This window comes from Python bivittatus, unplaced genomic scaffold (genome assembly GCF_059951505.1).
Source record: "Python bivittatus isolate LINGU-HERP-01145 unplaced genomic scaffold, Pbiv_v1 ctg000060_np1212, whole genome shotgun sequence".
Lineage (NCBI taxonomy): Eukaryota > Metazoa > Chordata > Lepidosauria > Squamata > Pythonidae > Python > Python bivittatus.
This window is the reverse complement of record NW_028277044.1, coordinates 15,461,166-15,478,715: the sequence shown is the minus strand read 5'-3', so window position 1 is coordinate 15,478,715 and position 17,550 is coordinate 15,461,166. Positions and strand designations below refer to the sequence as shown.

The 17,550-nt window shown below is 38.0% G+C and overlaps 1 protein-coding gene across 4 annotated transcripts in view; it reads right to left on the bottom strand.

Moving 5' to 3' along the window:
* Positions 1–3,902: 3,902 nt before the first annotated feature.
* Positions 3,903–17,550, bottom strand: part of MCF2L (MCF.2 cell line derived transforming sequence like) — a 120,679-nt gene continuing 107,031 nt past the window's right edge. For all 4 annotated transcript variants that reach the window (XM_025163239.2, XM_088136533.1, XM_025163235.2 and 1 more), the window contains 6 exons: positions 15,744–15,810; positions 15,218–15,333; positions 8,915–9,033; positions 8,392–8,504; positions 6,109–6,212; positions 3,903–5,884 (listed from right to left, as the gene is read on the bottom strand). In XM_025163239.2, coding sequence (XP_025019007.2) covers positions 5,790–5,884; positions 6,109–6,212; positions 8,392–8,504; positions 8,915–9,033; positions 15,218–15,333; positions 15,744–15,810 — 614 coding nt within the window. In that variant the 3' untranslated portion in view covers positions 3,903–5,789. The remainder of the gene's footprint in view (positions 5,885–6,108; positions 6,213–8,391; positions 8,505–8,914; positions 9,034–15,217; positions 15,334–15,743; positions 15,811–17,550) is intronic.

Below are 17,550 nucleotides of genomic sequence, written 5' to 3'. Positions count from 1 at the left end.
ATCCCCCTTTTTTCAGGCCAGCAGATATTCAAATCAAATAAACTCCAAACTTCACCAATATTAGCATGTTTTTATGCCCTCCCAACAGCCGTTCTTGAGGACAAATATAAAAAGTTCCTTACAAGCTAAGACTGCCTTGCGCAGAAAGACTCATTCAACCCACGTGCTGTTATATGGGCCGTCTAGAAGGTGCAAGCGCCTGTTTCCTAACTCCCTGTTTGGTGAAGTACCCAGACCGTTCTGATTTATTTCATGTACAGCTAACTCCTGTCAAACCAGTGCAATTACACTTCTTTTGTGGGAAAATTATGTTAGTTTATAAAACTCAACACACCTTGAACATCTCATTAGTTTTTTTGTTTAATTTCATGTGAAATAGGAATTGTTCACTTTGTTAACTTGTAGAAGTCTGGCCAGTGAACATAATAAAGAACCCCCATTTTTACTACCAGTTCCAGGCTGAAATGTTTGATATTTTTATTTAAATATTTTCTCTCTCTCTCTCCTATCACGGACCACCTATCCAGCCAGTATAAAACCAATTATGTACAATATTTATTAACACCTTCAGGTACACAGCAGAATATAAAACGTTATGAACTAAAGAGGAATGTTTCATTTGTCATTTTTTACTGTTTTGCGCTGTATGTTTAACGGATCTTAATCAAAGAGATCAGAATGGCAGATGTGGATAATTCCCCCATGTGGAATTATCAATATCAAGCTAGCAAGGTCAGGGAGTTCCGCGGCTGAACAAGAAATTGCTCTCTCCATTTCTCCTTCAAGCACACATTCAGATTTTTACCTCATGTTAGTGCTGACTAGTGACAGAATTCTTGTGAAATGTTCTGACTTGTACATACCATTCAAACTCATCTGGAATGAAATTCTAGCTAAAAAAGGAACTAGAACATGAAATATGGACAAAACGAAAAACTAAAGCACAATATCACATTACTCAAAAACAGAAACCTGCATGTGTTGCAAGGAAGTGCTGTTAAGAGAGCAAATGAATTGTTAAGTTCAACCGTAGCAGCAGACTGGTGAAGAACCAAGTCACAATCTATGTACCAACTGATTTTCATACATGCTTTGCCACTGAATTAAGCATGGTAACTCAGCATCATTTGTGCCCAACAAATTGGTGTGGATTGTGGTATCATAGGTATTCTTAGGGAACTAGCAGGATACTTGCTGATTTTAATAACACTGTCCTGAAACCCAGGAGAGACCGCTTCACACCGAGGACCATAGTACATCTCACTAATTTTGTACGTTCGAAGTGTTGTGTGGTATTCTTTCAGCAGAGAATTTCATGCTGTAGACTTAAAAAAATTAAAACATTAAACCTCTAAACTTTCAATTTCATGAATTTAGTAGATAATACTAGAGGTAAAGAAAATTCCATAGTTTTATGATTTTAAGTGTAATGTGCCCACAAATATCTGTGAAAATTGAATGCTTTCCAAGACACAATATTATAATTTTATTCTAAGGACAACCTGGATTTTTGTTAAAAACATTTACGTTTAAAATGGATTCTAGAAAAAGAAGACTTAGTGCAACAAGTCAGTATGAAGTGTAATGATGATTAGTGTAAATATGTAAAAACTATCAGTCTCATTTGGGGTTGCCAGATTATCTGAAGGAAGGCTGCCTTTGGGGGAACATGTGTTCCTCACCTGGATGTAGGCTGTCCAAAGCAGAGAGTACATTTTTCTGTCTGTGCATGCCACAAAATAGCGGTATGGTTTATCACATGCACAAGAAAGTTTTGTCAGAATTGTAAAAATATGTTGAAAATGGAAAGTACTTTTGTACTTCAGATACCCAAAAAGAAGTGAATTCAGCTTCAAATTTAGCCGTTTTTCTCAAGCTGTAATATCATATGCATTTACTTCAGAGAAAACTTGCTATGACCACATATAACAAACGCCCTTGCCAAAAAGAGATGTATTGCAATTTTATAGATGAACAGTACATATAAAACTTTATCTCAAAGTATTATTGTCAGTGAAATATAGGACACAGTCAAGCATATTGTTTGTTGCTTTGCAAAAAGAATTAAAATCATATGACAGTACAAACTCCATTCCATTAAAGTTAATTCCACAGTACATTTTTTGAACTTAAAGATGTTGTGTTGCTTTTGTTGCTTAACTGATTGGAAAGTCTGCACATTTTGGAATGGGGGAAAATATTTGTCAAATAAGACGACAGCTGCTTTTGAACCTGAGGTGATAATGGCAGTGGGTTGCTTGGCTGGCCCAGTAATAGCTGCCTAACAAAATTATGCATATGTACAAGATGTGAGGAAAGAATGTCTGCAAAACAGAAAGAGGAAGCATGACTTGCAGAGTTATGAAAATTTGGAAATGTAACAATGACATACTGGCTTTTTTTCCTGCTGAGATGTTGCAGAAATGGCTGCAGAAGCCTACAGACCATATATTTTCCCCGTTTTATCTGATAAATTAGATATTTTTAGATAATTGGATCTTCTATGGCTATTTTTATTTTAATTTTTAAAAATAGCCACTTTGTGGGGGAGGGTCTGAAGGGGATCCAAGAACTTTTATCCCAATTAAAATAGCCTCCTCAAACTTTTTATTTGAATTCCCCACAAAACAAGCAAACGAACAAGCAAACTTGAGAGATGGAGGTCTTCCATCTGGAAAAGAACATGGGTGTGGGAGGATCCCCATTTTCCTGAATGCTGTGGTGCTTTATGGAATCCCTCCATAGCAACGTCTTTCAGGCAACCTGCATCATAACTAGTTTGGCTTTGATGTAAGTGCTGGTAGAAGACACAGGAACATATTAAACATAAAGTTACACACATATCAGATATTTTTTTCTTAATCTTCTGAAACTGAAGCCTCAGTATTAGTGGTCAGAAAGAAAATCAATGTGACCAAGTTATAAGATTATTTTCACGTTCAGTATCTAGGACTACAACATAATCCAACTGGGTTTATGCAAGTGATAACTGCCCTTAATAGACAACTTTGTGATGCGGATTTGTTGACTTTGTTAGATATAATAATTTCATTCTATTTGTTCTGGCTGCTTAATCTACAAGAAACTCATTTACATGATATTTACCAATTAAGCTAAGGCTTGAGTATGTTTATAAATTCCTGTATTATTTAGCAGCATTTTCTTCCAGGTTAGATATCCTGGTCTTAGCTGGAAATACAGCCAGTCTGCATCTCACAAGAGTCCTCATCTCATTTTTCCATTACAAATCATTTCTCAGCATATACTTCCACAATTTTTATCCAGATTTTTCTGGAGCTAGTTATCCCATGGTAGTGATTCCCATTCTAGTGCCTTGCTGAGGTACTAGCTAGACTATAAACCTAAGCACTCCGGATAGCATAGAGTTCATCGAAATTGGAAATGGTTAGGTTGGAAGATGGCCAGGTTAGATAACCATTGCTTTGTCTTCTCTGTCTTAACCAGATGTTAATTTTAATTTCAATTAGATGAACATAAAGTTTTCTAAAAACAATGATGTTGGATAGGCTCTAAAAGGCCTATGCATCTATAGGTTACGGATCCCTTGTTAGAACTCTACTCTGTCAATTGTTTTAAGCTGGCAATACATACCTTGTTCTCTTTTTCAAAAGTGAAGTTTTACAATGGAAAACTGGAAACAAAGATTAGGCTTTGACAGATTAAGATTGTAAAACAGGTGATTTGGGGGAAAAGGGGAGAAGATGCTCTTGAAACACTGCTTTAGGAATAGAGACTGAGATTTTTCTTGTTCTGCACCCATTTTGGATGCAATTGGATTCACTGCACCAATTCAACACCTTCTGGTGCCAAGAAACAAAAGAAAACAAAAAGAACACACACACACACACACACACACACACTTCATTATGTTCAGACCAACCAACAAGTAATGCTTAAATTTATTCAACGTTTCATACATACAATAAGGATACTAGATTCTGTAGTAGTAATTTACATCAGCAGTAGAAAATTGAAACGTTGGCTATAGATTAAAGTGCAATGATACATGTACAACCACATGAAATGACACTGGCAAGTATAAAGTAAACAGAGTCAGGATTTGATAGGAGAGCCTTCTGCAGAGTTTTACTTCCCTGCAGTAGCTCTTTACAGAAGCCAAAGATAACCAGCCATTTTATACATGTCATGTTAAAAAGTCACTTATTGTTTTGCAACTTTCCCAAGCTGAAGCCACTGGCAGATGGAGGAAGTGATAAGCCCTATGTATGTACATCAGCATGACATCCTTCCTTCTGTTGTGAATAAAAGAGTTTCTTTTTCTCTTGTTGTAACACCCATATTTACAAAATAAGTTATAAAGAATATTGCTAGTAGATTAGCAGAACAGAACCAATAGTGACTTGGCTGGTACAGTCCTGTTTTCCGAGAAGGTTCAGAGAGAGAAAGATCGTTTTATGCTGAAAGTGTATTAAGAACACCTTGGAAAGGCTACACATTGCTGCCTTTTAAAAAACTGAAATGCAAAGGCATCTCTAGGAGCTGGAAGAGTATAAATACATATTTTTACATTAATACATAACACACATATATAAACAGACATACAAAAATAGTATCTTGGGGTACTGACCAGAGTCAGTTGCAGCTGATGGCAACTTTGGCCCAGAACTATTCTGGCATTTAGAACAACCAGCAATGAGAAGCGGTTATATTTCCAGAGCCAAAATCCAAACAAACCTGTTCGAGTTCCACTGCTTTCATAAATGCTGAAAGTCAAACAGTGATTTCCACAAAACACCAGCATGAGCTGTAAATTAATTCAGATGTATTGGTGAATCCAGCATGGTTTAAATGTGGGTTTTAAGTAGTTCTTCCTTTGGCAAGACAGATTTAGAAACCATTTTCTTAGAAGAAATTGTTTGTACAATATTACTTACTCTATTTCACACAAAGGAAGTAAAATACTTAAGAATTTCTTTTTTTAAAAAAATTATAACAGGTTTTTTTCATGTTGTGTGGTGCCTTTAATTTTACAATAAACTTTAAGCAGCAATGGGGTTTCAGTCATACAGAGAATTAGAAATTTTTCATTGAACAGCTTTCGGCCTAACTGCAAGGGCAGAAGACAATTTTGTATTGTGGTATCATCTGAAGTAATACAAAATGGATTTCAGTGTTTTTACTCCATTGTTTACAAAGTAAGATTTGTATGACCAAATAACTACTAAATGGTCCTAATTCCATAAATAATTATAATTGGTCATAAAATTTGGTTCAGTGCTAAAAATACCTCCGATTATTATCATTTTTTACCATGGCAAATGGAAATGCCACAGAAAATGAAGTCAGAAAATAATTACTACATCAAATAGCAAATACCCAATGCTGTGATTTCCTGCACATTATATTTTGACCCCAAATGGCTTTTATTCATTTATTTATGAGGATCAAGTTTTTCAGTTGTTGTTTTCTACATACTGTATTCATTGAATAATTATTGTTTTAACTAGTCAGATTTACACAATGGAAACTACTGGCTGCTTTGTAATATTCTTCCCAAGTTATCCACGACAAGGTCCATTTTATTCTGGAAGAGTGATAAGTCTCTGTAATGCAGCTTCCACAAGTGTTATTTCCACTAATCCATTACCAATGTATTCAGTTTCTTCAAGAATGCTCACTAAACCATCATTAAACACAAGAGGAGCAACTGAGAGGTGAGCCATTATGATGCTTCTTTACTTCTTTAAAATCTCATCTTTGCATTGGCAGTTTTAAATCTTCAGAAGAGTTGTGATGGAGCTTTTAATTTAACCTTTAGTATCTGAGAAGCTGGTGCTACTGATGTTGCAACTTTCACTGTAACTTGAAGATGAACTCAGCGTACTTGAACCGGCTACAGACTCTGGATAAAATGCATATATATTAACAGGGCATTATACATTGAGGTTTATGTGTATTTCTAAATTGCTTATTAAAATATTCCCTAAATGATGTGTAAAAAAAACCCCTCCCACAAGATAAAATTTAAACCATTTCTGTAAAACAATACAGATACAAATATCTGTATAATAATCAAGAGGGAACAACATCCCACATAAGGGGAAGGGGACACCTAAGCAAACTTACCTGAGCTGCTGAGAGAGAGAGCAGATTTGGAGTTACCAAGTAATGGCAGCAAAATGTTGATGGGGACCCAACCTTCTTTGTTCGTGCTCAGATTCCTCAGGTACCTAAGAAATACCCTTTTGCTGTCAAACTGTTTGAAAAACCAAGCATCTACAAGAAATCAAAACATTATGTCTAATCTAGAAGCAATATAACCATTCCTTGTTTAGATATACAGTCAGGTCCAGAAATATTGGGACATCGACACAATTCTAACATCTTTGGCTCTATACACCACCACAATGGATTTGGAATGAAACAAACACAATGTGCCTTAACTGCAGACTGTCAGCTTTAATTTGAGGGTATGTACATCCAACTCAGGTGAACCGTGTAGGAATTACAACAGTTTGCATATGTGCCTCCCACTTGTGAAGGGACCAAAAGTAATGGGACAATTGGCTTCTCAGCTGTTCCATGGCCAGGTGTGTGATATTCCCTCAGTACCCCAATTACAATGTGCAGATAAAAGGCCCAGAGTTCATTTCAAGTGTGCTATTTGCATTTGGAATCTGTTGCTGTCAACTCTCAAGATGAGATCCAAAGAGCTGTCACTATCAGTGAAGCAAGCCATCATTAGGCTTAAGAAACAAAACAAACCCATCAGAGAGATAGCAAGAACATTAGGCGTGGCCAAAACAACTCTTTGGAACATTCTCAAAAAGAAGGAACGCACCGGTGAGCTCAGCAACACCAAAAGACCCGGGAGACAACGAAAAACAACTGTGGTGGATGACCGAAGAATCCTTTCCCTGGTGAAGAAAACACCCTTCACAACAGTTGGCCAGATCAAGAACACTCTCCAGGAGGTAGGTGTATGTGTGTCAAAGTCAACAATCAAAAGAAGACGTCACCAGAGTGAATACAGAGGGTTCACCACAAGATGTAAACCATTGGTGAGCCTCAAAAACAGGAAGGCCAGATTAGAGTTTGCCAAACGACATCTAAAAAAGCCTTCACAGTTCTGGAACAACATCCTATTGACAGATGAGACCAAGATCAACCTGTACCAGAGTGATGGGAAGAGAAGAGTATGGAGAAGGAAAGGAACTGCTCATGATCCTAAGCATACCACCTCATCAGTGAAGCATGGTGGTGGTAGTGTCATGGCGTGGGCATGTATGGCTGCCAATGGAACTGGTTCTCTTGTATTTATTGATGATGTGACTGCTGACAAAAGCAGCAGGATGAATTCTGCAGTGTTTCGGGCAATATTATCTGCTCACATTCAGCCAAATGCTGCAGAACTCATTGGACGGCACTTCACAGTACAGATGGACAATGATCCAAAGCATACTGCTAAAGCAACCAAAGAGTTTTTGAAGGGACAGAAGTGGAATGTTATGCAATGGCCAAGTCAATCACCTGACCTGAATCCCATTGAGCATGCATTTCACTTGCTGCAGACAAAACTGAAGGGAAAATGCCCCAAGAACAAGCAGGAACTGAAGACAGTTGCAGTAGAGGCCTGGCAGAGCATCACCAGGGATGAAACCCAGCGTCTGGTGATGTCTATGCGTTCCAGGCTTCAGGCTGTGATTGACTGCAACGGATTTGCAACCAAGTATTAAAAAGGGAAAGTTTGATTTATGATTATTGTTCTGTCCCATTACTTTTGGTCCCTTAACAAGTGGGAGGCACATATGCAAACTGTTGTAATTCCTACACCGTTCACCTGAGTTGGATGTACATACCCTCAAATTAAAGCTGACAGTCTGCAGTTAAAGCACATTGTGTTTGTTTCATTCCAAATCCATTGTGGTGGTGTATAGAGCCAAAGATGTTAGAATTGTGTCGATGTCCCATTATTTCTGGACCTGACTGTAGATGGTACTTGGAATGTAGTCCTATACACCCTGAACATTCCAGATTTTTTATTGCGATAAGATTACAAGCCAGAATTGCATTCTCCCATCTCCCACAATATTTTATCTTCTAAATTCTCTCCTGAGTGACTGTGGCCATGACTTTTATCAAATGTAAAAAACAGTGTGAGAAACACACTGAAAATGTTGTCACAACTGTAAACTGGACTAATTTCCCAAGATGCTAGACTATTTTTATTGAATTGTTTTAATTTGCTGTATATTATATTGTTGTAGTTTTATGGAAGATTGTTTTTATAATGGGGGAGGCAATATTCTAAGCTCCTTCGGGATTTCTTAGCCATAGTTAGGTATCTAGAACAGTATGTACATACTGGGCAAAAGTGTATTTCAATATATTTTGTCTTAAATACAATACCAAAGACCATCTGCTCCTTCATGGATCAGCTGAACTAACTCTCCACTGTTCAGGATCAGACCATTTGAGTTGCCTTTATCGTAACTGGACACAACAGAGTATTTACCAGGAATCTAAATACAAAGATGAGAAACCACAATTGGCTTAATAAGAAATAATCATCTAAGCATTAGATCTGTCACAATAAATAGGGTGACATTTGGGACATAATTAAACAGTAGTATCAGTTTAGTTTCTCTATAGTGAGGCTCCCAAATGCAGTCTTTGCGGTTATACTAAGGAATATTTTATAATGGTTTATGGTTACAATTTTCTAATGGGTATATGAATTCACATTCATACAAATATCTAAATATTCAGAACCTTTAAGAAATGTTAATAAGTAGTTCCATTAGAAAGAATGTTCAAATCTATATACAATTTTTTCATTGATAAAACACAAACATTTTCATCAATGATTACTTATTGAGTGAGTGGATTTATGTCACTCATCACACTTTCTACAATAAAGATGGAAGTGTACCAATTTCTTTTCTCCCTTTCCCTCTTCTTCTGCATCTGATGAATTAAGTGGATCTTCTGCACTAGACCAACCATCATTTTCTTCAGAAGCATCAAGAGATTGAGATGTTTTGGACCATCCTGAATAAATCAATACCTATCATTATTAAAAGATATTTGAGATTTTATCTCTCTCTTACACACACACACACACACACAGTTTTAATATGAAATACAGAATCCATTTGGAACTAGGAACAACAAACCAAAATGAATTTAAAAGTGGCTTTTGTTCTTTTTTCTTGCTACTAGTGTAAAGTCTCATGTTCAAAAAATTTTTGGCTGTCACAAATGTAATCGATTGATGCTATATCTTTGTTGGGATTATGGTGTGGGTACATAAATTCACAGAAGTAAATGTCAACCATCAATCAATAATCCTAATCTTAACTCATTTGTTGGGATAAAAGTGCAAGACAGCCAAAGTAGATCTACTCAATTCATGTGTGAAACTCACTGATGGCAAAAACTTTTTGGCAGGCAAAAAGGGAACAAGAGCCAAACCGTCCCCCCACCCCAATTATCCTAGCCAGCAACACTCGGCGCTTAACTTCTTTATGCCCTCTCTGGAGCTACTAGGCAGACGAGATACCACCAATACTAGTCAGGTAATCTATAACCAAATATCAAAACTTTGATCTGATCAACTTATAATTTAATTATATTTCTTTAATGCAATTATTTAATATATTATCACATATATATGTGTGTGTGTGTGTGTGAGAGAGAGAGAGATTTGAGAGTAAGGGAGGGAAGGAGAGTAATGGACTTCAGTTATTCTCCTTTAACACAAATTAGCTCCTTCTTATGACTTCTCTGAGCTTGTTAGATGATATTAGGGCTATTAGATCTATGGCAAAAAAATGCAGATGACAAGGCAACAGCAAAGGGATTTTATCTAGAAGTTTCTGCAGTCCATATCTGCTAGCCTGGATAGCATGGAAGTACAGGAGAGAAGCCAATATACTATCAAAAAGAAAAGGATGATATCACAAACATACATTATTATTGTAAGTGGTTTAATCAGATAAAATATAATGCTGTACCAGTCTGTGTAAGAATTAAATGTGTGCATCTACAATAATTATTTCACACATTTTAGCTTGGAAACAACTTTTCATATTAATGAAATGTTTATCTGAAATAAGTAATGAATTCTTAGAAACTAGAATTATATAAGTTTGCAATGTCTTAACTTACAGTGAATTTGGAAATTATTCAGACCCCCTTCACTTTTATCAATTTTGTTATGTTGCAGCCTGATACTACAAACGTTTAAATTCATTTTTTTTCTCATTAATCTACACTCAGTACCCCATGATGACAAAGTGAAAACAGAATTTTAGAAATGTCTGTAAATTTATTAAAAAGGAAAAACTGAAATATCACATTGGCATAAGTATTCAGACCCTTTGCAACAACACTTGAAATTTAGCTCAGGTGCCTCCCTTGATTGGAGTCCAACTGTGGTAAATTAAATTGATTGGACATGATTTGGAAAGGCACACACCTCTCTATAGAAGGCCTCACAGCTGACAATGCATGCTGTATCAGAGCAAAAGCCATGAGGTCAAAGGAACTGCCTGCAGAGCTCAGAGACAGGATTATTGCAAGGCACAGATCTGGGGAAGGCTACAAAAAACTTTCTGCTGCACTGAAGGTTCCCAAGAGCACAGTGGCCTCCATAATTCTCAAATGGAAGAAGTTTGGCACAACCAGGACTCTTCCAAGAGCTGGTCACCCGGCCAAAGTGAGCAATCGGGGGAGAAGAGCCTTAGTAAAGAGAGGTGACCAAGAACCCGATGGTCCCTCTGACTGAGCTCCAGAGATCCTGTGTGGAGATGGGATAAAGTTCCAGAAGGACAACCACCACTGCAGCCCTCCACTGATCTGGGCTTTATGGCAGAGTGGCTAGACGGAAGCCTCTCCTCAGTGCAAAACACATGAATGCCCGCTTGGAGTTTGCAAAAAAGCACCTGAAGGACTCTCAGACTGTGAGGAACAAAATTCTCTGGTCTGGTGAAACCAAGATTGAACTGTTTGGCCTCAATTCTAAACGTTGTCTGGAGGAATCCAGGCATTGCTCATTACCTGCCCAATACCACCCCAACAGTGAAGCATGGTGGTGGCAGCATCATGCTGTGGGGGTGTTTTTCAGCAGCAGGGACTGGGAGATTGGTCAGGGTTGAGGGAAAGCTGAATGGAGCAAAGAACAGAGATATCCACAATGAAAACCTGTTCCACAGCGCTCAGGACCTCAGACTAGGCCGAAGGTTCACCTTCCAACATGACAACGATCCTAAGCACACAGCCAAGACAACACAGGAATGGCTTAGGGACAACTCTGTGAATGTCCTAGAGTAGCCCAGCCAGAGCCCTGACTTGAACCCTATTGAACATCTCTGGAGAGACCTGAAAATGGCTGTCCCCATCCAACCTGACTGAGCTTGAGAGGATTTGCAAAGAAGAATGGCAGAAAATCCCGCAATCCAGGTGTGCAAAGCTTATCGCGTCATACCAAAAAAGACTCGAGGCTGTAATTGCTGCCAAAGGTGCTTCAACAAAGTACTGAGTAAAGGCTCTGAATACTTATGCCAATGTGATATTTCAGTTTTTCCTTTTTAGTAAATTTACAGACATTTCTAAAATTCTGTTTTCACTTTGTCATTATGGGGTACTGAGTGTAGATTAATGAGGAAAAAAATGAATTTGAACGATTGTAGTATCAGGCTGCAACATAACAAAATTGAAAAAAGTGAAGGGGGTCTGAATACTTTCCGAATGCACTGTATGCTAAGTGAAAGATGTATTTTTCTGTTGTTGTAATTCATATGTCTTTCATATCAATAACCACTTGGTTTTAAAGCTGAATAATGTTGCACCAAATCCTACAAACAATATTTAATAATATCAATATTTTTTAATATTGTACAACAGCATGCAGAAAAGGATAAAACAAGGAACTCATACAATAGTGGCAATGGTATGCATAGAGCAACTAAATTATAACCATTGCATTTAATTTCAAATCTCTCACTTCCAGAATAAATATATAAATATCACAAAACAGATTTATACATTTCCTCTATTTAACAATACAACTTTAAACAACTGCATGTTTGTCTCATGTGTCTGTCTGTATTGGTTCACTAGGTTCTGTCTTCCTGTCCTATTTATTTACCACATGCAGGACACTAAACATATGGTGGCACGATACAATTAGAAAAGATTTAGTTGTTAATTATGTCACTTGATTTCTATTAGATAAAATAGATGGGCTGCAACTCTTTCAGGGAGTATTTGAATGTATTTCTCCTAATAACCAAGGTTACTCAAGTACATTTAATCCCTCCCAATTGAGCTAATAGACTGATTTCTTTGATGACCAGTGTACGGAAATGTCAAACAAAAGAAACATAGAAGAGATGTGTGTCTGTGAGCAATTCTTTCTGAGATTTTTGCAGTCTATAAGCAACCAGATCCTGAAGACATTTATCCTTAGTCATAGACTGCCAGTGTAGTGCAGAGGATAATGGGTTGCACTGCAGCTAGAAATACTTGAACTTATATTGGTCATTCTTTCTCCTGAATCAAATTAGATCTGAGGTGGGGACAGAGGATTGAAAATTCCACAATCTTGGTCTTACTGAAAGAGCAGCTGGCTTGGGAGAAGAGCAGCTCCTAGCTTTAAATCAGCCCTCCCTTTTCATCTTTTCTGAAAGATAAAGATGTCAGAAGCTACAATCACAGAACACATTTAGATTGGTCCTCATTGTGACTTCATGATATGTTCAATGGCTAATCTTGAGATCTTTAGAGGCAGGAATATACAGATGTGAGCAACAAATGGAACTTCTAGAAAGAACTGAAAAGGAAAGTTTCATTAAATTATGAAATGCATAAATGAAGAATTAAAGGCGACAATTCTATCTACCAAATCCTACCTCCCATGATTAAAACGAAGTAAGCAACCTGTGTTTGAGGGCAGGTCTGTTGTGTCTCTACTGAGGGCAACCAAGAGGTCAAGGAAAGAAAGCCCTTACCAGCCCCAAGTCACAACAAACCACACCATGCAGAAAGCTCAAGTGATCTAGTCCCAAGAGAGAGACATTACCTCGCCTGCCTTGTGTTGTTAGTAAAAGGTAAGTAGCGCTGACCCACTTTGCCCTGTTCCATGTTAACACAGAACTTGCATCTGTGAAAGAACTGAATAATAAATATCCCTCCTTCATTGCGCTGCAGCTACATTACTTCTATTATTGGAACCTGCATTTTACCTGTTCATAATTAAATGGAAACACAAAAGCAGTATGTTTTGCACAGGTTTACCCACACAAAGATCATGTTCTTTTCCCATGAGCCATGTAGAGAGCTAATTCCGTATACATTATGGGAATGTAAGGCTTAGTAGTATTTAATTGAAAATAGCAAGTTGGAAAGGAAATTCATATTTTAAAACCTGTTTCATTCTATGATAAACCATTTTTCAAAATAGTTGAGCTTTACAACATTGCCACCAAATATGGAAAAAATAAGGCAGTGTGCATAATGCTCCCTCCTCCTCTTTTCCCCACAACGCTAGCCGTGTTAGATGGCTGAAAGAGAGCCACAGGCCCAAAGTCATCCAGCTGGCTTCTGTGCCTAACGGCAGACCAGAACTCAGTCTCCCAGTTTCCAGTCAAGTACCTTAGCCACTGCACCAAATTGGCAGAAAAGTCTACAACTGAAGTAAGCAGTTTTGATGAGAAATCTTGTACTTGTATTTTAAAATACTTTTTTTTTTTTAAAAGAAAGTCAGCCAAACAAGTAACTGGCACACATAAATGAAAATGCAAGGGCTCTAGAATATTTAATGAGTGATATCTAGTACTGTAAGAACTTGGGTCAGATGTCCTCTGAGAACCCCTTTCATCAATGGAGCTTTCTCCTCCTTCCAGTCATTGATGCCAGCTGCTTGCCTGCCAGGAAGAGAGTTGATGAATAAACAAGCAAGAGCAACAGCAGCAGGTTTTCTTCTTTCTCCTCATTTACTCATAACTTCAGAATGGATTCAAAACCCTAACTCTTTCCTGTCAGCTACTGGCCACCTGGATTTTTGCAGTCCAAATCTGGTAGCCCTAGTGGTAAACCATAGTTTTACAGTTGTGAGCCTCCTGTCAGGGCTAAAACATGCTGACTTGTGGTGCTGCCTATATTTCAGGTATTATATGAGACTCACATTTTACAGTGACAATTTTCAATAGTTTCCAGATGAGAGCTGTAACAGGTAGACTAGGCAAAGGGAAGATTCATTTTATTAACCTACTAATTCCTCATAATGTTGAGTTCATTTTATTAGGGATATAAATTATTATGGGTGCTATGTCTACCTATCTACCTTAGGTGCCAATGAGTTTGGCTGAGATCCTGAAGATTGCATGGACAAATGCTTACTATCCTAACCCGTATTTAGCAGTATGCTGTAGCTCTATTAAGGACATTCCTGTAATCTCTCCGATCTCATCCATTCACCTCATCCAGGGTCTTCTACCTCCCTCAGCCTTGCAGAACATAGTCATTCATTTTAATCTATTATCTGCTCACTTCATCTGCTCACAGCATATCTGCTTGAGCTTCATTTGAATCGAATATTCTATATTCACTTGGTCCAAGGCTGACCGATCAGTTCTTCTTGTAGTAACCATCTCCAGATCCATCATTTCTAGCACAGTGTCTCAATGTTCATCTGTCACAGCCATACACTAATGCTGGAAATACCACTGCTTTAATTATACTTATCATTAATAATCTTGCCTAAGTTTTTTATTGCTTTTTTCCCCAGCATTAATCTGTTCGTTATCTCTTCAGCACACTTCCTATCCTTATTCTTGATTGAAAGAAAATGGAACCGTTTACCATCTTCACCACTCAACCTTAAGTTTACTAAGCAGTCCATATAGTAGTCCATAAGAATTCTTCAACACAAGGAATTGTCAAACACACTGCACACATTTTATTGGGATTCTAAATTAATAAATATGATTCTACTCTTCCCCTCAAAAAAAAGGAGATCGGTAACTATTTCATGCAGTTGTTAAACAGGACTAAGAGCAACAATGGATAAAGCTAAGCCCACATTTTTGAAACCTGAAAATCAAATTTTATAGAGGCATTAACCTCTATTAAAATTAATATTTTATATTTACCAAGATCTCACATCACAATATACCATACCATAACTTTTCCAGTTGGTCCCATGGACAGCTAATGTGTATTCTGAATTTACCTTTGCTTTTTTCAGGATTCTTTGATGCTGCTGACACAACACAACCATCTGGGCTTACAGAATCTGCATTTCTCACTTCCTGTTTTCTCAAGTGCCTTCTCTCATTTCTTAAAGGGCTGTTCATGGAAGAAAGGGACATTATATTTTATCATTTATAACTATCTTAACAGTGTAACATGCAGGGTTGACTTATGTTACATAAAGATCTTTAAAATAAGCTGTAGGGATGGGATTTTTTTAAAAAAATAAACCTACAAAGTAGATGAAAAAGCAGGCTTATTGTGTAGTAGAATCTAAAACCACTAGGAAACTATAAATAAAAACCTGAGTCCGCTGTCTATTTCTTGGGAAAGCCCCTGAAGAATATTATAGGCACTGTACAGAAGTTAAGAAGAATTTAAATCCCTAACTTTTAATTTGCAAATGAATACATTAAAGAAAATACAGCCAAAGACACCTGAAATCCAAGAGCATCAGTTGTTTTCATTATTTTATAAAGCAATCTTTGAGGTAGAGAATAACTCACCTGGTATTAGCTGAGAGAGACAGAGGTAAGCTCTGAGTTTGTTCAAGAGCTTTGTGCTGGCTAGCCTCTGTGAGAGAGGAAGAGAGAGGGAGAGTATTTTTCACTGACATACTTAAGGCTTTGGAGCCAAACATTAAAGCTCTGTGATCATGAATGAAGGCAAACTGTGGTTCAGGCAGGATAATTATTTCATCTGCAAACCAAATACCTTAATAAGTTATTCAGCTTCTTTTACGCCACAAGGTACTGGGTGTGGACAGAATTCTCACTTTAATAACAGGGTTATTAAACTATAACTAGGGCAATTGTAACTTATGAGCTTGCTCACTGCTATCACTTCTGGCTTACAATATACAGTGGGGCAAAAAAGTATTTAGTCAGCCACCAATTGTGCAAGTTCTCCCACTTAAAAAGATGAGAGAGGCCTGTAATTTTCATCATAGGTATACCTCAGCTATGAGAGACAAAATGGGGGGGAAAATCCAGAAAATCACATTGTCTGATTTTTAAAGAATTTATTTGCAAATCATGGTGGAAAATAAGTATTTGGTCAATATCAAAAGTTCATCTCAATACTTTGTTATATATCCTTCGTTGGCAATGACAGAGGTCAAACGTTTTCTGTAAGTCTTCACAAGGTTTTCACACACTGTTGCTGGTATTTTGGCCCATTCCTCCATGCAGATCTCCTCTAGAGCAGTGATGTTTGGGGCTGTCGCTGGGCAACACGGACTTTCAACTCCCTCCAAAGGGGTTCCTTTCCATGGGGTTGAGATCTGGAGACTGGCTAGGCCACTCCAGGACCTTGAAATGCTTCTTACGAAGCCACTCCTTCGTTGCCTGGGCAGTGTGTTTGGGATCATTGTCATGCTGAAAGACCCAGCCACGTTTCATCTTCAATGCCCTTGCTGATGGAAGGAGGTGTTCACTCAAAATCTCATGATACATGGCCCCATTCATTCTTTCCTTTACACGGATCAGTCGTCCTGGTCCCTTTGCAGAAAAACAGCCCCAACGCATGATGTTTCCACCCCCATGCTTCACAGTAGGTATGGTGTTCTTTGGATGCAACTCAGCATTCTCTCTCCTCCAAACACGACAAGTTGAGTTTAGACCAAAACGTTCTACTTTGGTTTCATCTGACCATATGACATTCTCCCAATCCTCTTCTGGATCATCCAAATGCTCTCTAGCAAACGTCAGACGGGCCCGGACATGTACTGGCTTGAGCAGGGGGACACGTCTGGCACTGCAGGATTTGAGTCCCTGGCGGCGTAGTGTGTTACTGATGGTAGCCTTTGTTACTTTGGTCCCAGCTCTCTGCAGGTCATTCACTAGGTCCCCCCATGTGGTTCTGGGATTTTTGCTCACCGTTCTTGTGATCATTTTGACCCCACGGGGTGAGATCTTGCGTGGAGCCCCAGATCGAGGGAGATTATCAGTGGTCTTGTATGTCTTCCATTTTCTAATTATTGCTCCCACAGTTGATTTCTTCACACCAAGCTGCTTGCCTATTGCAGATTCAGTCTTCCCAGGTCTACAATTTTGTTTCTGGTGTCCTTCAATAGCTCTTTGGTCTTGGCCATAGTGGAGTTTGGAGTGTGACTGTTTGAGGTTGTGGACAGGTGTCTTTTATACTGATAACAAGGTCAAACAGGTCCCATTACTACAGGTTACGAGTGGAGGACCGAGGAGCCTCTTAAAGAAGTAGTTACAGGTCTGTGAGAGCCAGACATCTTGCTTGTTTGTAGGTGACCAAATACTTATTTTCCACCATGATTTGCAAATAAATTCTTTAAAAATCAGA